Source organism: Acomys minous (assembly GCF_964271855.1).
Source record: "Acomys minous genome assembly, chromosome: 20".
In the NCBI taxonomy this organism is placed as follows: domain Eukaryota; kingdom Metazoa; phylum Chordata; class Mammalia; order Rodentia; family Muridae; genus Acomys; species Acomys minous.
Genome location: NC_140502.1, coordinates 9,502,320 through 9,528,687, shown reverse-complemented (window position 1 = coordinate 9,528,687; position 26,368 = coordinate 9,502,320). Strand labels below are relative to the sequence as shown.

The 26,368-nt window shown below is 42.6% G+C and overlaps 1 protein-coding gene and 1 long non-coding RNA gene across 4 annotated transcripts in view; both read right to left on the bottom strand.

Annotated features, from left to right (window-relative positions):
* The window catches only part of LOC311591266 (leukocyte immunoglobulin-like receptor subfamily A member 6), an 86,990-nt gene that overhangs the window by 47,474 nt on the left and 13,148 nt on the right, over positions 1–26,368 (bottom strand). The window contains exon 12 of one of the 3 annotated variants that reach the window (XM_084770704.1): positions 26,022–26,171. The exons of the other annotated variants lie outside the window; for them this stretch is intronic. Within the exon in view, the coding sequence (XP_084626830.1) occupies positions 26,147–26,171 (25 nt within the window). The 3' untranslated portion in view covers positions 26,022–26,146. Of the gene's footprint in view, positions 1–26,021; positions 26,172–26,368 lie in introns of those variants that run through there. 3 annotated transcript variants of the gene reach the window in all.
* LOC311591042 lies at positions 21,245–22,864 on the bottom strand. Its single transcript, XR_014777016.1, has 3 exons — positions 22,585–22,864; positions 22,281–22,331; positions 21,245–22,156 (listed from the first exon to the last, which is right to left on the bottom strand). It is a non-coding gene; the product is annotated as an uncharacterized lncRNA (long non-coding RNA).

The window sequence follows — 26,368 nt, the reverse complement described above, 5'->3', positions numbered from 1 at the left end:
GAGAAATGTAAATCAAAACAACTCTGAGATTCCATCTTACACCCATCAGAATGGCTAAGATCAAAAACTCAAATGACAGTACATACTGGTGAGGATGTGGAGAAAGGGGAACACTCCTTCATTGCTGGTGGGAATGCAAACTTGTACAACCACTTTGGCAATGTATCTGGCGCTTTCTCAGAAAACTGGGAATAGGGCTTCCTCAAGACTCAGCTATCCTACTCCTTGGAATATACCCAGAAGATGCTTCACCAGGGCAACTAGGACATATGCTCAACCATGTTCACAGCAGCCTTATTTGTAATATCCAGAACCTGGAAGCAACCTAAATGTCCTTCAGTCGAAGAATGGATAAAGAAACTGTGGTACATTTACACTATGGAATACTACTCAGCAACTATTAAAAACAAGGAGATCCTGAAATTTACAGGAAAATGGATGGAACTAGAAATGATCGTCCTAAGTGAGTTAAACCAGACCCAGAAAGACTCACATGGTGTATACTCACTTACAACTGGACACTAGCCCAAAAGAGATGTCCCATGAAATTCTTCAGTTACTAGAAGATTGGGATAGATGCAGGGATTTCCTATTCGGATTCTAGATGAGGGAAATATGGGAGAATGGGGAGATAGAAGGATCCAGATGGTTCTAGAAACCCACAAGAAGATTATCATGATGGGCAGATCTGGAGCTGGGGGGTCTGCTCAACCTATTTCACCAACCAAGGACAATACATGCAGTAAACACTGAACTGGTATTCAGATCTAGCCAATGGTCAGGACATTCTCCACAGTTGCATGCAGAGCAGGAACTGACTCAGACATGAGCTCTGGTGCTCCATATTTGACCACCTCCCCTTGGTGGGGAAGCCTGCTGGCACTCAGAGAAAGGATAAGCAGGCTACCAGGAAGAGACTTGATAGGCTGTGGCCATATCGTGGGAGAGGAGACAACCTTCTTTCACAGACCTAGGGGAGGGGAATAGGGTGAAAGACGGAGAGAGGGATGGAGGAAGAGGAGGATACAAGTGAGGGGACAACAATTGAGATGTAATCTAAATAAATTAATAAAAAAAATCAGAGATCTTTGGCTGGGTGCATTGAGATGCAAGAAGACTCCAAGTGGCGTTAGAGAAGCAACAGAGAGTTGTCTAGTGAGAATTGCTGGTTCTAAAAACTATGGAAGGCAAACAGGAATCAAGAGACATGGGTAGTGTCTAGAACCTGGAAGATGCCACAGACCCTCTCTAGCACCCCATCTGCTGTTCATCATCACTGTTTCCTCTCGCCAACCAGACGCTGCACAAGCCCTCAGCCATTCCACATCTTGAGAAACAAAGCACGAGGCCCTTCCTGTGTCCTCCACTCTCCAATGGCAACTACTGTCTCACAGCAAACCCCTTACTTTTTTTGTTTCTTTGTTTAAATCTGGGCATGTTCTGTTTAATTCCTAGTGTCTCATTTTCTCTGAGCTCACTCCAGGCAGAATAACCACCCTATTGAATGATTAATTTTCAATTCTTATCTGACTCAGCTTAGAAGAAGCATTTAACATAGGTAATCACAGCCTATTCCTTGAAAGCTTGTCTGTTCCTCAGTTCCCTCAGTGGCCCTGGCTCTCCAGCTTTTCTCTCTCTCTCTCTCTCTCTCTCTCTCTCTCTCTCTCTCTCTCTCTCTCTCTCTCTCTCTCTCTTCTCTCTCTCTCTCTCTCTCTCTCTCTCTCTCTCTCTCTCTCTCTCTCTCCCTCTCTGCTCTTCACTCTTTCCTCTTATGCTGTAATTCCCCAGAAGTTGAAGCTTTGTTATTTTCTTTTCATTACCTACCACCATTCTCTTGACAGTTTAAAGCCTTCTTGATTTTAATGCATGGCTGGCTGGCATTACCCTAGCACAAGATTCTCTGCAGAACTACATATTCAGCTATCCACATAGCCATCTGCCCGGCTAACTAGAGGCTCTAGGAGGCATCTCAACCTAGTAAGGAAAATTACTAAGGAGAAACCTGTAGTTTCTCCATAATAGTTCACAATTGTTCTATTCTTCCATTAACTCAAGCCTTGGAGCCATCTTTGACTCTTCTTTTCCCTCATATTTTCAAAACAAACACATCTTCAAAAACAAGGGACATATTTAACAACTATATACTAAATCTACACTACAGAATAGATGGGTGATTCTTGGGGCAGAACTGTGAAAGGACAAAATGGATCAGATCATCTTATTGTGTCACAGTTGAGAAAGTGCAAAAATAGGTTGGGGACACTTTAGGAAGACACAGAAGTCATGATCTGAGCATAAGGATTAAACAATGATTTGGTGGGTTACAAGTTACTGATAAAATAAAAATAAATTCATTTTAATCAATTCATGGAGAAGAAGGGAAATACCTTATTTATGTAAAAACAAAAAAACCCAATTAGTACACTTAGACAAAGTGAATTAGAAAAGTTACCAATATTCACTGTAACAATTACCTATGTATACAAGAGTAATTCATGCAAGACAAAAGCAGCAAGCGCTAGCTGTTGCCACTGGCATCTCAAAGACTCTCCCTGCAAGTCTCTATTGGTTACAAAGGAAGAACAGAGACCACAGTGGAGAAAGTAGTTTTATCAAAGCAATGCAGTGCAAAGGGCATGGCATCCATTCCACGTTGTGCCCACCCCCAAATGTAAAGTGTATACCTAATTATGAGAAAGTTCAGAGAGACTCAATGTGAAAGCCATCTAAAGAACAACAAAATATTGACCTGCATTTTTTTAAATTATCAGTATCATTAAAGGCAGAGGAAGCTAAGACAGGACACACTGTGTGACACATGGCCCATGGTACTCTTCTGCTTTAGCCAGGATACATGGGGAGAAATAGTGACATCTGAACTGGGTCTCATGTCACATTAGTTATCTAATTTTGATAATTGTTCTAGAACGTGTGGTGTGTGTGTGTGTGTGTGTGTGTGTGTGTGTGTGTGTGTAAGAGAGGCAAAGTATATATAGGGAATCATTGTATTCATTTCTAAAACTTTCCATGACCCTAAAATTGTATTAAAATAAGACTCAAATGGTATATACTCACTTATATCTGCATACTAGTCCAAGGGGCATGTCCCATGAAATCCTTCACTTACCAGGAAATTGGGACAGAGGGGAAGACATCCTACTGGGACTCTAGATGAGAGAAGCATGGGAGAATGGCAAAGTAGAAGGATCCAGAGGGTCCTAGAAACCTACAAGTAAAACATTACGATAGGCAGATTTGGGCCCAGGGGTCCCGCTCAAACTAAGGCACCAGCCAAGACAATACAGGTGGTAAACTTTAAACCTCTACCCAGATCTAGCCAATGGGCAGAACATTCTCCACAGTAGAGTGGAGAGTTGGATATGACTTTCTCATGTACTCTGGTGCCTCATATTTAGCCATATCCCCTGGATGGGGAGATCTGGTGGCACTCAGAGGAAGGACAGCAGGTTACCAAGAACAGACTTGATACCCTCCTGAGAGGAGGTCCCCCTCAGGAACAGTCATAGGGGAGGGGAATAAGGGGGAAATGGGAGGGAGGGAAGAATGGGAGGATACAAGGGATGGGATAACCATTGAGATGTAACAAGAATAAATTAATAAAAAAACTTTAAAAAATATTTTAAAATTTAAAAAAAGAAATTAAACACTGTCAAGCCAAATAATTTAATTTTTAAAAATGGGGTACAGAACTAAGCAGAGAACTTTCAATAAAGGAATATTGAATGATCAGGAACTGCTTAAAGAAATGCTCAACATCCCTAGTTATCAGGAAAATGCAAATCAAAATGACTCTGAGATTCCATCTTATACCTGACAGAACGGCTAAGATCAAAAACTCAAGTGACAATACATGCTGGTGAGGATTTACAAAAAGGGAAACACTCTCCATTGCTGGCGGAAGTGCAAACTTGTACAACCACTTTGGAAATCAATCTGGAACTTTCTCAGAAAATTCAGAATAATTCTACCTCAAAACCAAGCCATACCACTCCCGATCATATCCCTGAAAGATGCTCCACCATACAACAAGGACATTTGTTCAACTATGTACATAGCAGTTTTATTCATAATAGCCAGAATCTGGAAACAACCTAGATGTCCCTCAACCAAAGAATGAATAAAGAAACTGTGGTACATTTATACAATAGAATACTACTCAGCTATTAAAAGCAAGGAAATCTTGAAATTTGGAGGCAAATGGATGGAACTAGAAAAGATCATCCTGAGTGAGGAAACCTAGACCCAGGAAGATATGCATGGTATATACTCACTCCTAAGTGGATATTAGCCACATAATACAGGAAAACCACCCTACAGTACAGAGATTGATGCACCAACCAAGGACCATGTATGTGGACCTGGACCCCGTGCTCAGATATAGTATATAGACAGCACAGTCTCCTTGTGGGTCCCACAATATGGGGAGTAGGGACTACCTTTGACATAGACTCTGGTGCTCATTACATGATCACTTCCCCCCTAGCAGGGCAGCCTTGCCAGGCCACAAAGGAAGAGGATACAGGTCGTACAAATGAGACTTGGTAGACTGAGGTCAGATGTTAGGGGAGGAGGGCTCCTCTTTCTGAGGACTAGGGAAGGGAGGGAGAGGGTGTGATGGAGAGAGGGTGGGACTGGGAGGAGATGAGGGAGGGGGCTACAATTGGGATGTAAAATGAACAAATTAAAAATAAATTTTTTTAAAAAATATGTTTTCTTTTCTCCCATGAGCTCCAGGATACAGCAGTGGAAGACATGAAAGTATTAGTAAATGAAGGCATGTCCAGCAGGAAGAGAAGATGAACCGGGAAGAGCTTGTGTTGTGGGCATAAACTGGGTTTGATGTGTGAAAGCTCAACTGACTTTGAACGTCAAAATGAAATGTTGTGAAATATTGCAGGAAAACCGAGCCCTCTGGAAGGATTTAACATTATGAATCAAGAGGACCAGAAAAGTTTTTCCTAAAATGCTATGAAAGGAGTGGGCTCGCTGGGGACAGGAGAAGAGGACAGAAAGACCTCGATGTGACGGTAATAACAGAACATTTTGAGTCACACTGAGCCTTGACTGTGCCAATGACCAAAGGGTAGAAATAACGCAGAGTCAGGCTGTTTGCAATTATTACATAATAATGAAAGTGGAATGGTGTGGAAGCTGTGAGGTCCACTTTCTTCCTGGCGTGACCGAAAGTGTGAGAACGTATTCACAAGCCCTAGCTGCCTTGCTGAGGAGCTCACCTAAGTCCTAGACAGGCTGTGATTTTTTATTTGCTGGTAATTTGCATCTTTTTCTGGCCATTAAACAGAACCCAACTCTTCTTTATTTTAATTAAAATATACCTTTAATATAAATAGAATCATATCACTTTCTTCTTCCTCTTTTCCCTCCGTTCCATCCCAGTTACCCTCCTTTGAATATCTCCCTATTTTTTTGGTCATTATTGTTTTACACACACACACACACACACACACACACACACACACACACACACACACACACCTGTTTTTGTTTTGTTTGTCCATTAGTCCATGGCTGACCACTCTGCACTGAGCAACCAATAAGTTATTTTTTTCCTCTGACTCTCTTTTAAAGGAGAAACTTTCCTTTTTTAACCCTTTGAGTCTAAATCTTCTCACTTTTTCTCTTCCCTCAGTCACTCTTCTCTCCAGACCACAGCTCCTCAGCTAACACTACAGATTCTGTCTAACTGCCCATCCACTAATGCTCACTGTAGGATATTCAATGCTTTCCCTTAAAATATGGGAGTAACATTTACCAATGCTAAGGTAACAGCCTCCCTTCTTCCTCCCTTGGGCTACTATGATGATGTCCTTTATTTCCCTGTTAATGTTCAGGTCATTCAGTCCGGTGATGTGGAGGCTTTGATTTTGTACTGTACATTTCTCAAAAAAAGAAAACAAGATACAAGGTACAAGTGGTGGAGGGGGAGGAGGTCCCCCTCAGTCACAGACATAGGGGAGGAGAGTAGGGGGGAAGTGGGAGGGAGGGAGGAATGGGAGGATACAAGGGATGGGCTAACAACTGAGATGTAATATGAATAAATTAATAAAAAATGGGGAAAAAAGATACAAGTGGTGGTAATGACTCACTGACCTCTCCAATCTGAACCCCTATCTCTACAACGGGATATGAGAAGCAATAGTGTAGCCTTGGAGGAAATGCAAATGATCACGAAGACTTACAGAATGTGAGAATACTGAATACTTGGGGAGGTCTATGTTCAGGGAAGTTGTCCTTCTCTCTTCTGGACATGTCGCAACCCCAAAGAGAAGCGCATGCAAATTCTCCATTTACTTACGTTGCACACAATTCTCAGATCCTACTTAATGCCTCTGTATCTGTCTGTTCTGAATGTGTCACAGGACAGTACTTACCCAATAAGTGACACTGTGTGCCCCACTCTTTCATTGAGCACAATTTAAAGGTCATCCACATCTTAATACACAACAGTGTTTTGATGGGTAAAGTCATATTTTCTTGCTTCATGTCAATACTTTAGATGTTTCTGAGACCCAGAAACTAATGTGTGAAAAAGAAGATAAGTAATCCTTTCCCCTGATGAGATCTCATGAACAAGTGGTGTTCCCCCACCAAGTCACCATGAGAACCACGCAGAGAGGCCAGAGGTTATAGCAACTTCCTCTTCTCTGGTCCCTGCATGGAGCTGACTGACTTAGGGCTAAGGGGAGAGCCTGGGACTTCCCAGCAGCCCAGTTATTTCTGTTCCATGCAACTAGCCCTTTGTTTCTTGGTTCACTCCACATGCTCCCTATTCCTCCTTTCATGGCCTCAAAAGAAGTGACAGATGTTGGTAAAGTTAAGATGATCTTATTTTCTTTCCAAAACAAAAACAGTGTTCCCCCCACCACAGCACTGGGTTTCATGGAAACATGTTCTTTCCATATAGTGGGGTAAGGAAGACCACAGTCTCAGCTGTGTAGGTTCTGTGTGAAGTGCCTTTGCATTGACAGCGCTTGTCCAGAGCTCTGTGATTCACAGTGTCTATTAGCATTGATGGCTGTGAACCATGAGATGCCTATTTTTTCAACAGGATAAAAGTCTAAGGCTTTCAGGCTCTCATGAAATCATGACAGGATCAGAAACATCTTTCAGTGGAGGAAAGTATACTAAATGTGCACAAAGGCCTGTTCCGTTTTGGAAAGAGATGGTCAAATGCTAGACAGAAACCCAACAGTGCACCTGGATACTCACTCATGTCCTCACAGTGATACATGTAACATACCCATGAGGCTAGCATCATAATCCAACACCACCTCCAGACAAATGCATTATAGGAAACAAATTATTCATGAATGTCTCCTATAAACATAAATACAAAGTCCCCAAAGAATACCATTCATACACCACATAAAAAAATCCCAGGAAATGGCAGGTCACACATAAGACGGTGGTCCCACAGGATCATGTCACCTATGGAACTGTATCCATGTGATTCTTATGATGTTCATATAATGAACATATTTCTTAATATGCCTTTATTGTTGGACATGCAAATTTAATCTAATGCTGTGTAACAAGATAAATACATCAAGAACCACAAGATTTATCATATTATATAAAGCTAGTTCAACAACCCTAAAACTAATTAATAGCAACACAGTAAAAGTAGAAATGAAAGAATCAAGAGAAATAAAGAAATAGCATTTTCCAGTGCCGTAAACTCATTTATTTAGAAACACTCACCATAAGATAGAAAATTCTCTCCGTTAAATAAGATCATACTAAATAAACCTAAAATTAAGATCTTTTTTACATTTTATTTTATTTTTATTTAATTAATTTATTCAGATGACAACTCCATTGTTATCCCATCACCTGTATCCTTTTTTAATGGTGAGAAATGAGACATTTCACTTTAATGTAGGAGGAAGACAGCAATGTCTACTCTCTTCATTCATTTTCAACCTTGTTCTTGAAGTCCCAGCTAACAAAGACCAGTAAATGAAGGTTCGCATATTCAGAATGACTGTGTATGTAGAAGTTCATAACTGTTAACTTTGTAGAATTAAGAAGTGGTTATATTTTCCCATTTTATTTGGGTGGGTGTGGTGTGGGTTGTGGTGTGTGTGTGTGTGTGTGTGTGTGTGTGTGTGTGATGTCAGACAGATTCTCTGGAACTGGAGTTGTGAACCACCATGTGGCTGCCGGCAACTGAACCAAAGTCATCTGCAAGAGCATCCAACGCGCTAAACCCAGTCATCTCTCCAGTTCCCATATAAATGATTATATCAAAGAGAGTCAAGGTTGATTTATTTACATGTCAATTGTTTTTTCATGTGGCAGCGACTGACAGTTAAATTTTATTGAAAGTATATCAATACCATGTATCATTTCCAGACTTCTTACAAATGGATTTACATATACCTTGTGAAGTTAGCCATGAAGAGATTATATTATATACAGCAATCAGCAAGTGTCACACATCAGAGCTCTTTTAGAAAGTGATATTACAAAGCCATGTCAACCGTTCTCCCACCAGAGAACTTCTTCAAAAATCACTGTGTTGATGGCTGGCAAGCCTTTACATTTTAGGAGAAACCACGCAATAAGAACGTGGTGAGAATTGGAGTTTGAGGGTCCCAGAGCCAGTTTCAGGACCTGATTTTTGGTCAATTATTTTTATTTTGAAATCTGAATTTTGCTCATAGCTACTGTTATCGAGCCAAATGTCTTGTTCTTGGTAGAAAGGACGAAAATCTCAAAATGCAATGGGCAATGTGGCAATTTATAATGAAGAAAAATGTCACATTACGTAAGAGAAAGTGGAATATAGATGAAGGTAAGGACCCACCAGGCTTTAAAACAGGATCTTCCTTGGTATGTGGTAAGAAGAGAGGAAGCATCAGTCAGCAAAGGCTCACAGCAAGGTGCAGAGAAAGTCCTAATCTGGTGGGGGAGCACTCTACCCCAACACCAAGACCTCTCCCTGAACCCAAAGCACACTCTTTCCATTAACAATATTGAAAACAGTTTCCCAAATAAGCCTCAGATTTTCTTACATAAATACTTGGAATCCTCAGACATATTTCCCAGAATCTGCCACCCATCTGCACTGCTTTCTCTTCTGTTTGTTTCCCAGATGTGTATCAGATCTGACTCTGACTGTGCCAAGCCTTTAGCTGCAGAATCCTGAAAACCAGGAAGACCAAGCCAACCACAAACAACCTGGATGATGTTCTTCACTGTATGATCCTGGGGCTGTGAGCCTGTGGATGAACAGGGCAGGGCAGACAAATGTCACTCCTACATGAGTGAGTGTCCTCCCATAGAGTCTGATTCCACTGGATAAGGAAGACTTGACTCTCTGGGTCCAGCCCTTAATAAAGACCTCCCATTGCTCACCTGTCTTGGCTTCTGATGAGTTGATAGTCTCAGATGTTCCTGAAAAAAAAAACACAAGGAAAAGAGGTAGAATGCATGATGTACTTAAGAAACCTGAGCCTCTCACATGGGATTCCTGTTATTTCTTTCCTTCCTTGCGTGTTAGTCCCATCACACTACTTCTTGAAGATTCTTTCCCTGCTTTGGCAGAGCTGCCTCTGGTGTTCTTAATGAATCCTATACCTCCAGTGATCCTTATTTCTTCAGAATATTAGTCTCATCACAAGTGATGAACTTGTGATAAAAAAAATGTTGTCCCACTTCAGAATGAAGGAAGCCTCCTTTGCTCTCTGCTCAGTCTGGGATATAGAGGGATGGACATAATCTCCCTTGAGTTACTAGCTGAGGACCCAAAGCCCAGGGCTGATGGGTACTTTTCAGGGGCTCCTGGAGTCAGGACACAGGAGTATGAGACTTTGTTCCTTTCATGTATAACAGCTATTTCCATGGTGTTTCACCATTTGTTCAGCATCTTATTAATTAAAATATCCTCACAAGGACTTGTAGATATCCTTACAACACGCGCGCGTGCACGCATTTGTGTGAGATGATAATGATTAAAAAAGAAAAGGCCTTGAATTTGACAGGGATATAGGAGGAGTTGGAAAACACAGAAACATAAAGGGGTATAAATGATGTAAACACAGGATACATCTATGAAATTCTCAAAAAAATTACATTAAAAACTATGTACATGATTATGCAGGTGGCTCGGCACCTAAGAAAACTGCGTTTTTCCACAGGACCCAGATTTGGTTCCCACACAGCAGCTTACAACCATTTGTAACGGCAGCCCTAGAATATTTGATGCCCTCTTCTTGCCTCCAATGGTATTACATGTAAGTAGTTTACAGACATACATGCAAGCAAAACTCCAATACACATAAAATAAAATGAAATCGTACACACTTGTGTGAGTGTGTGTTCACGTACATGAAAGTAGATGTGAGTAGACTGAGGGAATTGTACGGTAACAGAGTGATGAGAGAAAAGGGAAGGGTCGTGGTGTGAATAGGGTAAAACTACATAATATCCCTGTATGAAAGCATCTTTCTAAAACGTATCACTATCTATAATGGACATAAACCAATAAATCATTTTTGAAGAAGTAGAATTTTTACCTTACTGATGACTTTTCTCTGTGACCAAAAAAATAAAAATAAAATTAAAAGCTATTGGAAAAGAAATAGCCTACATAAATATGGAATAAAATAATGTAGACAATTAAGGTTTTCTTTTCTTTTGTGTGTTTCATCATTTAAATATAAGTCTCCAAAAAAAAAAAAACTAACTTGGTGATTCCTAGACAGGTCTGGAGGGACTATGGCCCGGGGGTTTGTGAGGAGCCAAGACCATAGCCAGCAAGCATCTTGGACCTTGGCATAATACATTGAGTGGACCTGGGGCAGGCTGCCTTGTGACCTCTTTCCCTCCTTGCCTCAGGGTACATTCCAGAAGGCTGCCTTGCAACCTCTTCCCCTCCCTCAAGGTACTCTCCAGCCGTTCTCAGTATTCCCGGAATTACAGAGGCCTTCAGAGGATGAGCGAAATGAAGTCTATCGATAACATCTTGTGCTTCCAGTTGCTTAACAATTCCACCCAGTCCCAGAACCACAGGGGCCCTCGCCCTGCCAAACTTCCTGACTTCCTGATAGCTTGCAAAAACCGCCCACCCGGATCACCCCACTCAGCCTCCTGCTTCAATGGTATATAATTGCCTGTCAGAAAATAAAATTTGGTCAGCTTGATCAGACTCCTTGACTTGCTGTCCATTCTTCACGTCTCTTGTCCCCCATTCTCTCCCTAGGGGTTCAGGGGTCCCAGTTGATTGTCCGGCGGGTCCAGACATGGGTTGAGCTGATTCCTCCTCATGCTCACCACCCATCATGCTTTGGAAGTGTTACTGCCCTTCACACTCTGGAAGTGTGACTTCAGAAGAGGCAGAAACCGCACTTAGCTACCCATTCCCTTGACAGCAAAGCTCATGGGATATAGTTTAGGATCACAACAAATGATTGAATCATCGTAGATGGGGCCGCCTCACCTGATATGCTTATCTCCAAGGGGTCACTGGGCATGGACTACTTCTGTGGATTTCTTTTGTAGCAACAACAGCATCTGACTGTCTCCCTGTTGCTAGATGTTATAGTGTTCACAGAAAACATGGCTTGCAAATGCCCAGTGAAAATACACTGTTAGTCCAGGGTTCTGGAGAACTTGGGTTCTTCTTCCTTGGTCAGAATAAACCCATTATATCTCTTCCGTGAGATACATTGAAGGATCCAGAGTTCACAACAGGGCTGTTCGGATTGACAATCTAGGTTTGCTGTAGGGGTCTCCTAGGAGAGACAGAGAGAACGTGTTAATTGACTGACACCTTCCACACTGTCCCATAGTGATGCGTTTTGAGTGAGAGCACCCATTTCCTAAGATTAGAGTTGGGACTGGAGATCCTACATCATATATGCCACCAGCAGCAGGAGAGTCACTATGCTCTGATAAATCACCACGGATTTCATAATAACAGCATATAACCCTCAATGGTGCTGTTCAATCGAGGAACTCAGCTTTGTTCCCAGCCTCAAGTGAAGTCTATTTGCACCAGCAGTCTGGACTTCTCTTTTTATATGCTTGGTACTTGTGAGCCCTGGAGGTCCCCTCACAACGTCATACCTCTGAGGACCAAGCACCCTGGCTGAGCACTGCTTTGAGGTGGATCCTTGCAAGGAAATCAGAGCCTCAGTCCTAGATCCGCCCCATGCAGATCTCACTGTTCAGTCTGGGGACCCTCTTGGTTTCTCCAGGATTAATTCACGTCTGCTGCTCTCTGTTGCTTCCAGGAGACTGCAGCTCACATGGGGCTTCATTGTGGGAATGGGCCCAGAAGAGAACACAGAAAAACTGGAAAAAGAAAACAGTCGTTCTCACGGTTCTGGGTGTGGTTTCCTCTGGAGAACAGCCTTGTGGGTGGAACCACCTCTTTCCTTAGCAACATCACCATTTCCATCTCTCTCTGGAAACAACCACAAGGGCTATTTTTAATCTTCTTTCTGTTTGTGGTTTTTGGGGGCAGAATTCCACATGGTAGGATCAGGACTGATGCCTCCATAATATTTGTATGGCACACATTTCCCCTGCCAGTTAGAACAGTAGCATGTCATCTCTGAACTTCCTCATTTGGAGCAATTTGTGACTACCCATGGCATTATGGTGTCTAAGACTTTCAGAAGCTCAGCCATCACTGTTCCCAACCCAAGGTACAAAACATGTGTGGAACATTAGAAGCACACGCTGTTGCATAATGCATGTGTCCCCCCCCATACTCTGAGAATTTATAGATTATAATATGTGTGAAATCTGTAGACCATCATGATCAGAGGGAGAAGAAGAGAGAGAGAGAAAAAAATCCCTGAATGAAAAGGGACTGATTTCCCACACCATAGGGCAGATCCGGGAGGACAGTGGGTGCTGAGTACATGGCTCAGTGTTAAGAGCGATTGCTGCACAAGCATGGAGATCTGAGTTTGAATCCCCAGAGTTCATATAAGAAGCCAGGCATGGCCACACAAGCCAGGAAATCTTGTTCTGTCTAGGATGGAGATGGAGAAATTGTTGGGGCTTCCAGCCTTGTTCCAAGTCCAGTAAGAAACCGAGTTTCATGGGAGTAATGTGGAGAAGGATAGAACAGAATACCCGGCCTTCTCTTGTGGTTGTGCATTCAGAAACACCAATGCATAAACACACTAAAAATGAGTGATGTTAAATAGAGGCTTACTTTGTTCTTTTTGTAATTGTATTAAGTTTATGCTTCAGTTTTCATTTGAGATATTGTCTACTTCTTAGTTTTTTGTTGAGCGCCTTTTTTTTGGGGTTTTGCTTTTGTTTTGTTTTGTTTTGGGTTTTGTTGTTTGTTGCTTGGGTGGTTGGTTGGTTTTTCTTTTCTTTTTCTTTTTCTTTTTTAATTAGAAGATACTTCTTTTATTCATTTTTTTAATTTATTATAATTTATTCAGATTACATCCTGATTTTTATCCCCTCACTTGTGTTTTTCCGTGCCCATCCTCCCTCCCTCTTCTGCCGTATTTCCCCTCCCCTAGATCTCAAACCAAAAGGGATCATTTCCCCCACTATACGACCACAACCTATCAGGTCTCATCCAGATAGCTTGCATCCCCTTCCTCTGTGTGCCACCAGGGCGCCACAGATTAGTTGGTTTTTCGAGACAGGGTTTCTCTTGTAGTCCTTGGCTGTCCTGGACTTTCTTTGTTGACCAGGCTGTCCTCGAACTCACAGAGATCTGCCTGCCTGTGTCTCCCACGTGCCGGGATTAAAGGCGCATGCCACCACATCTGGCTTGTTTAGTACTTTTGCTTTAGTTTTGTTTTGTTTTGTTTTGTTTTGGAGACAGGGTTTCTCTGTGTAGCCTTGGCTGTCCTGGACTCGCTTTGTAGACCAGGCTGGCCTCAAACTCACAGCGATCCGCCTGCCTCTGCCTCCCAAGTGCTGGGATTAAAAGCATGCACCACCACTGCCCAGCTTGCTTAGTACTTTTAAATATTTATTTTTATTATTTGTGTGTGTGTGTGTGTGTGTGTGTGTGTGTGTGTGTGTGTGTGTGTGCACGTGCGCATGCACATGCAGGTGCACACAGACATGTGTGGGAAGGGTGGGGAGATATACACATGTGAGTTTTAGTACATGTCAGAAGCCATGGAGCTAGACTTCCAGGCAGTGGTAGTAAGTCTGACATAATTGCTAAGAGCTAAACTTGGGTCCCTCTTGAAGAGATACCAGGCTGTCCTCTAACTTTTGTCAATCTTCCTACCTCTTGCCTCCTTAGTGCTAGGATTACAAACTTGCACCATTTGATCCAGGTGATTTAGAATATTTGTTTATTGTGTTCACTAGCCAAACCAAAAAAAAATCCACTCTAGGAAGATTCTCTACCTCAGCATCATATATGAGGGAAATCACAGGAACTACACCTTTCCTTTGTGTCACATGATCCTCAGAGGCCACCTAGTATTCTCCGCTTTGGCTCCTGGGTTCACAAATTCTGCTGATCAAAAGACAACAGCAGCATTTTTCTTTGTATCAACATCAATAATTTCCACAACCTATATCTATAACTTCTTATTTCCCTATGCGCATCATTTTTATACATTGAGCATAACAGGAAACGCACGGTGAACGGGATATCTCAAACTTGATACTAAAACCATTGCAAAGGGGGTAGTCCCGCAATCTATGAGGCTCAGCAACATACCAACCTCTTCCTTCTACATATTCCAGTCATCCCTACTATGTCATGGTATCTTCTTTTCATGGTATCTGGATTCCCTGGCCTGAGAATAAGTGATGGAATATTTCCTCTGTTTGAACCCAGAGCCTCTTGCATGCTAAACAGGTGCTCTACCTGAGCTACGTTCTCGACTGAGATGTTCCTCTTGAACCAACAAGCCTACACTCAGTGCCCTGGACTCATTTACACTGTCCTCCCTACAGGCATCAGGAAGCAGGTGCTGCCCTCTGCTGGTAAAGATGAGCTGCATGACTTGTGGCCTGACCTGCCTTCTTCTGAGATAGGTCAGATGTTGAGCCACAGCTATAGCAACATAGTCCCTGATTTAAAAAAAAAAAAACCAAAGCAACTCCCCCAGAAACTTGCATCTGTGCTGATCCATCACTCTTGTCCCACGTTGCTGCATCCATGGTTCACCCTTCATGTACCGCAGTTACTGAGCGCATACCTGGTAGACTCTGCTAGCTCGGGTCTGCCATCCTCTGTGTCCATCAGTGCCCCTAATTGAAGACTCCTGTTACCACTCGCGGCTCTCTAAGTGCTGGTGTTACTCCCCTGACAGGCACTCTGCACAAGGTGTGTTTGGGTTCTTTGGGTACACCCGGTGAGTACAAGTCTCCAATGCTGTTTGTACAAGACCACAAGAAGTCCCTGAGCCTGGATATTTTGTTTTTGTTTTTTTGTTTTTTTGTTTTGTTTTGTTTTGTTTTGTTTTGAAACAAGGTTTCTCTGTGCAGCCTTGGCTGTCCTGGACTCGCTATGTAGACCACGCTGGCCTCAAACTCACAGCGATTCACCTTCCTCTGCCTCCCAAGTGCTGGAATTAAAGGCGTGCATCACCACGCTTGGCTGTGAGCCTGGATATCTATTTTTTTTTAGAATGTCTAAGAAAATTGTTTATTAAAATATGTCCCCTAAGAACAAGGCCCTCTGAGTCAACTAAGCAGGGCTCATAGGAACCCACAGGGACTGATGCAGCACGCACAGGGTCTACATGGGTCTGTACCACGTCCTCTGTGTATATATTATGGCTTTCATTTTAGTGGGGTTTTTTATTAATTAATTTATACCGATTACAACTCAATTGTTCTCCCATCACTTGTATCCACCTGTTCCTCCATCCCTCCCACCCTCACCCTAATCCCCTCCCCTAGGTCCATGATCAAGGGGAACCTCCTCCCCCACTTTATGGTCACAGGCTATCAAGTCTCATCTTGGTAGCCCGCCTATTCTTTCTCTGAGTGCCACCAGGGCTCCTCAGCAAGGGGAGGTCGTCAAATATGGGGCACCAGAGTTCATGTCAGAGTTAGTCTCTGCTCTCCACATAACTGTGGAGAATGTCCTGTCCATTAGCTAGATCAGAGTAGAGGTTCAGTGTTTACTACTTGTATTGTCCTTGGTTAATGCAACAACCATGTTCATAGCAGCCTTACTCATAATAGCTATAACCTGGAAACAGCCTAAATGCCCCTCAGTGGAAGAATGGATAAAGAAATTGTGGTACATTCACACTATGGAATACTACTCACCTATAAAAAACAAAGAAATCCAGAAATTTATGGATAAATGGAGAGAAATAGAAACGATCATACTGAGGGAGTTAACCCAGAAGCAGAAAGACTCCCGTGGTATATACTCACTTATAATTGGACACTAGCCCAAAAGGCATGTCCCATGAAAGTCTTGCATGCTAAACAGGTGCTGTAGCTGAGCTACATCCTCAGCTGAGATGCTCTGAACTCATTTACACTGTCCTCCCCACACGCATCAAGGAGCAGGCGCTGCCCTCTGCTGGTAAAGATGAGCTACATGACTTGTGGCCTGTGTCCCAAAGGAGATTGGGACAGATGTGAGGACATCCCACTGGGACTCTATGTAAGACAAATATAGGAGATGGGGAAGTAGAAGGATCCAGAGGATCTCAGAAACCTGCAAGAAGAACATCGTGATGGGTGGATCAGGGTCCAGAGGTGTCTGCTCAAACTAGAGCCTGGATATCTTAAATGGTGGTTATGGGGGGGTGACATCCCTGAGGCTATAGAAATCAGATGATATTGATTTGGATCATGGGTCTTAGAATGTTTCCTGAAGACCTCATGGGTAGATGGTGACTTTTTAATCTATCTTTCTAACCAGGGTAGAGCATTATTTGGACTTGAGGCTGACAAACACATTAAGGCTTCTGCTCTTTGTGGGAGAATGATCTGGAGAGGATCATGTTTCCAGATCTGACACCATGTCAACCAGTCAAATCAGCATCGCATACCTAGACTCACGTCTTCCTCCAAATATCAGTGTGCATATCTGTGGTGGCTTGCCTAAGATTTGAGTGCTTAGTCATAAAGGAGTGGAAATCTTTGCCTGGATTAGAAGGATTTCAACAAGGTGGCCTTGTTGAAGAAAGTGTATCGCTGGGGGTTGGGGGCTGGTGTTAAGGTGTGAGGTGTGAGGTGTGAGGTTTCAAAAGCCCATGCCAGACCCGATCACTCATTCTCTTCACCTGCAGGTCAGGATTTTAGCTCTCAGCGACTGGTCTAGCACCATATGTGGCCCCACTGTGATAATAATGGATTAAACCTCTGAAAGTGTAAGTAATCCCTTAGTTAAATGCTTTTCTCTTATAAGAGTTGCCTCAATTAAATGGGTCTCTTCACAGCAATAACAGAGATTAAGACAGTATCCAACTAAGAAGAGACTTGATACCCTATGAGCATATAAAGGGGGAGGAAGCCCCCTCAGTCACAGTCATAGGGGAGGGGAGTAAGGAGAAAATGGGAGGGAGGGAGGGAGGGAGGAATGGGGGGATACAAGGGATGGGATAACCATTGAGATGTAATATGAATGAATTAATAAAATAAAATTTAAAAAACAGACAGTATCCAAGAGAAAAATAGAGAGTGCATGTGGAGCCTCTGCTTGAGTTCTGCAGATGCCCCAGTTATACTCAAGCACAAAGAATTATTGCAAAGTTGCTAGGCTACTACTGTCCTTTCCATTGCGTTCTTCGGCCTCGCTGAACTGTAGGCATTCGCTGCGTGCATCTGAGTCACATTAGAACATAGTTTATTTCTGTTAGTTGGCCTGAGACTCACTAAGCTTAACCATGATCATCTGTACGACCGTTGGTTTGGAACTGTGCACTGAAGCCTGCACTCCCTGGTGGGCTTCACAACTGAAGACAATGAGCTCTCCTTCCTGAGAATCCATCAGAAGTGCAAGGTGGGGCAAGAAAGAGACATGAGTGTGGAAAAATGGCTTGTCGTGGGTAGGTAATCAAGTTGGAGAGAGATTAGAAAGAAGGGAGAGTATGATAGTTTTAATATGACCTCCAATATGACCTCCATAGTCTCAAGAACTTGACCACTTATCCCCAGGTGGTGGCACTGTTTGGAAAACTTGAGGAGGTATGTAGCCTTGGAGGAAGTATGTCACTGGATGACCATAACCCATTGGGGAATAAGGGTCCCCAATGGTAAGGCACCTAATGGGAGGACTGGGGGTTGAGGAATAAAGATAACAAGAAATAAAGAAAGCAAAAAGCAATGCTTAGGACTGGGACCAAGTGGTCCTGCAAAAGCTGATGGCTTGGGCAAAGCAAGTTTAAGAAGTACAGCATCATCTGTGCTATTTGTAGGGGGATGTTGGGTCAATGTCAGTGGATAGCTAAATCACAAAATGTTGTCATAGAGAACACAGAATAGCACAGACAGAGATGCCTTAGTTGTGATCATCACAGCCCAGGAATGAAAATCAAGTGTCCAGAAACCACAACTTTGACTCTAAAGATACTGGCTCCAGCCCCAGACCAGCCTTGCCAAGTCGGCTACTGAACAAGGACACAGAACTGATAATACTGCCCTTTTTCCTTTCATTGGGGCCTCTGAGAAAACCTTGGGTAGGTCTGGCTCCCAACAACTGGAAATGGGTTTTGAAAGTTTAAAGACTAGAGATGGTCAGTAGAAGGGTGGATAAAGAAACGGTGGTACGCATACACTACGGAATACCACTCAGCTATTAAAAGCAAGGAATTCCTGAAATTTGTGGACAAATGGATTGAACTAGAAATGATCATAATGAGTGAGTTAACCCAGAAGCAGAAAAGGTCAAATGGTATATACTCACTTATATCTGGACACTAGCCCAGGGGACATGTCCCATGAAAGTCTTCACTTACCAAGAAAGTGGGACAAAGGGGAAGACTTCCTGTTGGGACTCTAGGTGAGAGAAGCAAGGGAGAATGGGGAAATAGAAGGATCCAGAGGGTCCTAGAATCCTACAAGAAGAACATTATGACAGGCGGATCTGGGCCCAGGGGTCCTGCTCAAATATGACACCAGCCAAGGTCAATACATGCAGTAAACTTTGAACACCTACCCAGATCTAGGCAATGGAAAGAAAATTCTCCACAGTTGAGTGGAGAGTGGGGTATGACTTTCACATGAACTCTGGTGCCCCATATTTGACCACGTCCCCTGGATGGGGAAGCCTGGTGGCACTCAAAGGAAGGATAGCAGGCTACCAAGAAGAGACTTGATACCCTATGAGCATATACAGGGGTAGGAGGTCCCTCTCAGTCACAGTCATAGGGGAGGGGAGTAAGGGGCAAATGGGAGGGAGGGAGGAATGGGAGGATACAAAGGATGGAATAACAATTGAGATGTAATATGAATACATTAATAAAATGTATATTTTCAAAGAAGACTTGAGCTGGGTGTGGTGGCACATGCCTTTAATCCCAGCACTCGGGACGCAGGGGCAGGTGGATCCCTGTGAGTTCAAGGCCAGCCTGGTCTACAAAGCGAGTCCAGGGAAGTCAAGGCTAAACAGAGAGACCCTGTCTCGAAAAATCAGGAAAAAAAGATTAAAGTTTAAAGACTTGATCCATTTCCAGTTTCAGTTTGCTTTTTTCTGTTTGTGGTTCAAGAGATGAGCTCAGCATCCCGCTCCATCTACCATACCCGCATGCTGCCTCTGTCCTGCAATTATGAACTCTAATCCTTCAGAACTGAGCACCAGAATAAACTCTCTTATATGTTACCTTGCTCATGGTGTTTTATTACAACAGCAGTAAAGTAATGCATAAGCTGGTAGCAGAGAGTTGGCTGTTGCTGTGGAGGCCAGCCTGGTCTACAAAGCCAGTCCAGGACAGCCAAGGGATACACAGAGAAACCCTGTCTTGGAAAAAAAAAGAAGAAGAAGAAGTTGTGTTCTATAAACAAGCTTAACAGGACATGCTAATGTGAGCCTGGAAAGCAGTTCTGAGACCAAAGCAGACTGAAGAAACTTGACTCAAGAGGTTTCAAGGGAGTCAAGGAGTTTAACTGTAACTGGGCTAGAGACCATCCCTGCAATATTTGGGCAACTGATCTGGCTTTATTCTGCCCATACCAAGAATTTGTGTGATGCCAAAATAAAATATAACGGGCTAATGTCTTTGGTGGAAGCAAAATAATATTGAATCTGAGTTGTGGTTGTTTTTAATGCATGTTTGTCAGATCTACAATAAAAAAGAGGAAGCCAATGAGCAGCACTCTATGTTTTTTTGCTTCACTTTTGGCCTCCAGTTCTGTCCTGCTTGAGTTCCTGACTTCCTTTCAGGATCGTCAGTGACCTGGGAGCTGTACGGTGAAACAACCTTTCCCTCCCCCACATCGCTTTTGTTCATGATGCCTCATCACAGAAATAGAAAATTAACTAGGATAAGGTGTTACGGTAATCAGCGTGCTCCTCCTTGTCGATGAGGAGACTGACATGTATGAGGAGATATTTTATTGTTAGTGGTGCATAGACGTGTTAGCAAATTTAATCCAATGCATATAAAAGACTTATACACCACCAACAAGGGGTTTACACAGGCTTGTAAATATGGGTTGGTTGGAAACTAATTAATACCATCGGTTACATCAGCAAGGAAACACTGAAAGCGTGCATGGATGAAGTCATTCATGTAGATTAAAAAAAAATAGCATTTGTCACATTCCCACACTCATTGATCATGACCAATCACAGAAAATTGGGGACAGGCAAGTTTTTCTATCGGAATAAGATAATACAGTAAGACTGAAGTTAACATATTTAACAAGGATAACTTAGGAATCTCATTTTAAATCAGGAAGAAGGCAGCACCAACCCTTCTCTCCGTAAGTTGTTCTGCTTTGCGCTTGAAGCCCTAACTGTTGCAGTGAGGTCAGTAAGTGAATTAAAGGTTCAGATACCCAGCAGGAATTATAAGTGCCATTGCAGATACCACAGAAATTAACGAGTTTTCAAAAATGACTTTGTAGAACTAGGCAAAATGTAGAGTACACTGGGTTCAAGATTGGTTCGTTTACATAAAGGCTAGCAGTGAAGACTGAAATTTGAAATTTAAAAATATGTCTGATCCATACATCAACTTTAGGCTCCACATAAATGACAGTCTGCTGGTGTTATGAAGTTGCCTATGGTGTGATTATGTACTGAAATTAGGAAACGCCATTCATACAAGAATTTATGGGAGAGGATATTTATTTTTTTCCAAATTTATTATAAGAGTACTATATTTTACATCATTTCTACAGCTTTCTTTTTTTCCCCAAGTCCTCCTATGTTTCCTCATACTCTTTTTCAAATTCATGACCTCTTCTCTAATTATTATTAAGAAAAATGATAGTTTCATATCCATATAAGCAGTATCCCACCAGAGTGTTCCCTCAAATGCAGATGTGTTGCTTGCAAGCCTTTACATTTCAAGAAAACTACACAAAGATCATGTACTGAAAGCTGAGAGTTCAAAAACAACAGTGCTGTGCCACCATTTACATTAGGCTCTTGCTGTGCATTTTGGGATCTGAGTTTTGAGCATTATTTTTTGCTGTCTCAGACAACTTTTTTATTTTCAGTAGAGAAGACAATGACTCATGATGCAGGTGGAGAATGGGATAGCATACAATAAAGTAAAATGTTGCCTATTGGGAGGTTGGAGACAGAAGATACGCAGATTAGGTCCCAAACCTGACTGATGGGATGGGATCATCCCTCCCTCCAGTCACTGGGGGTGAGAGGAGAGAGCAGTTAATTAGCTAAAGTGTACATTTAGGTGAAGAGATAGCATCATGATTTGATCTAGAAGGCCTCCCCGCCACGATACCCAGATGTTTCCTTACACTCGATTCACATTTGCTCCCTGGATACTCTATGAAAACGGTTCCCCTGCTGTAAGCCCCAGATTTAAAAGAACCGCATGAAATCCTTGGACTTATTCCCAGGTCTTTGCCATCATGAAAGAAACACTATTTTCTCTCCTGGCTGCACGTTGGGTCCGTCCTTGGCTGTGCTGAGCTTCACACAGCAGAATGCCAAGACACACAAGGACCAAGGCTGACACCCCAATCCTGATGAGATTCTCCATTGTGTGATCCCGGGGCTGTGAAACTGGAGGTTGTAGAAAAAGAGGTCACAGAGATCAGGACAGATGAAAGTCACCCCAGGAGTCTGCTTACCCTGGACGGGACTTAAGCTTCTGTATTGACTCCTGAGGATGAAATTTTTCACTCACCTGTCTTGGGGTCTGACATATTTGGTGATGTCCAGAGGGGCTGAGCAGCTTCTAAGAACCAAAGGGGAAAAAAGAATGATGTGCGAAATACTTGAAACCAAAGGGTTCCTCCTAGGTCCTGTGTTATGGAATACTACTCAGCTATTAAAAACAAGGAATTCTCGAAATTTGTGGACAAATGGATTGATCTAGAAATTATCATAATGAGTGAGTTCACCCAGAAGCAAAAGGAGACAAACAGTATATACTCACTTATATCGAGACACTAGTCCAAGGGATACGTACCAGGAAAAACTTTACTTACCAGGAAAGTGGGTCAGAGGAGAGGACATCCTATTGAGACTTTAGGCGAGAGTAGCATGGAAGAATGGGGAAATAGTAGGACCCACAGGATCCTGGAAACCTACAAGAAGAACTTTATGACAGGCAGATCTGGGTCCTGGGGTCCTCCTCAAACTAAGGCACCAGCCAAGGGGAATATAGGCAGTAAACTTCAAACCCCTACCAAGACCTAGCCGACAAACAATGATATTCTCTATCGTTGAGTGGAGAGTGAGATCTGACTCTCACACGAACTCTGGTGCCCCTTTTCTGACTATGTCCCCTGGATGGGGAGGCCTGATGGCACTCAGAGGAAGGATAGCAAGTTACCAAGAAGAGACTCGACATCCTAAGAGCATATATAGGGGGAAGAGGTCTCCCTCAATCACAGACATAGGGGAGGGAAGAAGGGGGGGAAATGGGAGGGAGGGAAGAATGGGAGGAAACAGGGGAAGGGCTAACAATCTAGATGTAATACGAATAAATTAATTTTTAAAAAAGATCAAATAAAGAAAAAAAAGCTAAGTCAGGTGTGCTGGGGCACACCTTTAATCCCAGCACTTGGGAGGCAGAGGCAGGAAGATTTCTGTGAGTTAGAGGCCAGCCTGGACTACGTAGTGGATTCCAGCCAGCCAGGCCTGCATAGTGAGACCCTCTCTCAAAAGCCCCCCACCTTCTCTCGTGTGCAGGATTCAGAGACCATTGCAGAAATCTACAACTGGTCAAAATACAAAGAGCAACTGACTGTGAGGCATCTGCCCCAGCTGATACAGCTGCAATACAACCTCTACACCTAAAGCTCAGGAAATACCACAGAAGAGAGCTCAGAAAGTGTCTAAGGACCAGAGGACTAGGACAGCTGCTGTGAGAGAGTATCTTCTATTTATGGCAAGGGGTTGCACCCATGGCCTAAAAAAAAAAAATCCAATTGCCTCAGCAAGAACTGAATGATAACATCAGTTGCCACGTCAGTGTGAATGGGTGAAATCTCACAAGATTCCCACCCTTAGATGAGTAAGCTACAGAGAAAAATTCAGTCTTTTACGGAGAGGAGCCCCAGGTAGGTTATCCAAGCCCAAGTGGGGGAGCCCTAAACACAAATACATATGAGCTACACAAAATGTACATGTAGCATCATCTTCAGCCTTCTGGCCCAGTATATCTGACAGACATATGTGTGAGGCAGGAGCTATTGAACACTTGCTTACCCACTCTTGGCAGAATTTGGCAGTTGACTCTGCCTGCACCCAAGCTTGCCTATTTTTAGGGAGAATTCTGTCTGGCCAAAAAGAGGACATTTTGCCCAGTGGCTGGTTTGGCACAATTGAAACTATCTCCATATGGAGGTTCTTTGATGTTCATCATTTGCTTTGAGGTAGGCTGGGTGTTTCCAGGAGTTAAACAGTTTTATTATCAAAGAATCCTTAAAACACTATAAACATCTTAAATACCATATTCTGTAGGAGTCTGACTTAAAAGACTCTCCTGTGTGTGACAGTCTGAAATCTTGGAACAATTGGGATCAGAAGGTTTGGTCCTAGAAGCCTACAAGTAGAACATTATGATAGGCAGATTTGGGCCCAGGAGTCCCACTCCAACTAAGGCACCAGCCAAGGACAATACAGGCGGTAAACCTTAAACCCCTACCCAGATCTAGACAATGGACAGAACACTCTCCACAGTAGAGTGGAGAGTGGGATATTACTTTCTCACATACTCTGGTGCCTCACCTTTGACCATGTCCCCTGGAGGGGGAGACCTGGTGGCACTCAGAGGAAGGACAGCAGGTTACCAAGAAGAGACTTAACATCCTATGAACATATACAGGGGGAGGAAATGCCCCTCAGGAACAGTCATAGGGGAGGGGAATAAGGGGAAAATGGGAGGGAGGGAAGAATGGGAGGATACAAGGGATGGGATAACCATTGAGATGTAACATGAATAAATTAATAAAGTAAAAAAAAAGAAGGTTTCTTCAAGCTGCCCTGGGAGCAGTCCTGTTTTGATGGGGTCCACTGTTATGTTTCCCTCTTCATTTCTGATTTTGCTGATTTGTATGCCCTCTCTTTGCTTTTTAATTAGTTTGGCTAAAGGTTTGTCTATCTTGTTGATTTTCTCAATGAACTGTGTTTTTTGTTGTTGTTTATAATTCCTATATGAATGAATTCATTGATTTCAGTACTGAGTTTGATTATTTCCAGCCATCAACTCCTCTTGGATATGTCTGCATCTTTTTTCCTAGGGTCTTCAGGTGTTCCATTAAGTTGATTTATGTGATGTCTCCAATTTCTTTATGAAGGCACTTAGTACTATGAATTTTCCCCTTAGTGCTGCTTTCATTGAGTCCCAATGCTTTGGACATGTTGTGTGTTTGGCTTTATTTAATTCTAGGAAGTCTTTAATTTCTTTCTTTATTTCTTCCCTGACCCAATTGTCTTTGAGAAAACATGGTTTAGTTTCCATATGCTTATAGGCTTTTTGTTAATTATATTGTTGTTGAAATTCAGCTTTAGACCTTGGTGGTCTGATAAGATACAGGGGATTATTTCTAAAGACTTTATTAGCTGGCTAATGATAAAACTAGGTCTTCAGAATCCCAGTGTAGCACTGAGAAATTTTTGTGGTGAGCTTTTAAACATCAAAACCATTTTCTAGGTTTATATACTTCATATATTTTATATTTATTCTGTTAACAAGAAAGAATAATCCACGAGCAGAAATACAGATGCCAAAAACAAGGGTAGTAGATGTACAGATATTTTGAGAATTATGGACTTTTTAAATTAATGTATTTGTTTATTCACTTTAAATCCCAATCATAGCCACTTCCCTCTTCCATGTATTTTAAGGAGAGTGAAGAAGACTTTATGGGAATTTGTGGAGGGAGGAAAGGGAGGAGGAAAATGTTGCCATTATATAATAATCTCAAAAATAATAACAACAAAGGCCCAAAACAAAAAAAAAACTTTCTTTACTCCTATTTTTCCTTATTTTACATACTGGATACTGACAAAGTATGTTCCCTGTTTATAAAATGCAGGACATCACTTATCTTTGACTATAGAATCATGTGAGCCTCAAATTTTCTCAGAATCTCCTAAAGATAGGTTAGGTCTGTACAAGGGCTGGGCACCTGAGCCAGATCTTGTTTTCTGATATGCTTGAGTCTTCTCTCCCCCACAGAATGTAGAGTCTAGATCTCTTTGGACTGGTAGACACCAGAGATGGGTCTCAGGTAGGAGTTTTCTGCCTGGAAAGTGGAAGGCTCATCTGGTCCCGTTTCGGTGTCACAAAATGCAGCATGGCATAGGTCACATCATGAGGCTCCTTGGATGTATCAGCCTGAAGTAAGGAAGGGCAGAAGGTTTGTGTTGGGCACTAGGAACCTGGGGGACTGAAGCAGTCGTAACCTACCTGCTCAGCTCTACTTTTGTCTCCAGTTGATTGTCTGTCATTTGAGTCTAGTAATTTCTTTGGCAAGTGGGAAGGAGAGGTACTCCCTGCCCTTCTGAACCTGGAAGGTTTCACCTGGCCATACAAGTGTATTAAGGGGTCATCCTCCTGTCGGCTCTACAGCATAGAGACAATGAAACAAAAAGGATGTGTCTTAGTTTCTTAGAAGCTCTCCACCCATATTTACACCAGGTGCAAGAATTATATTTTAGACATTTATATCAAAACTATTGCTGATTGGGTCTTCTGTGGCTTCCTGAAAACGTAGAGTGTATGTCAGTTTCCTTCCTGCATTTCTGACATATTATCCAGAC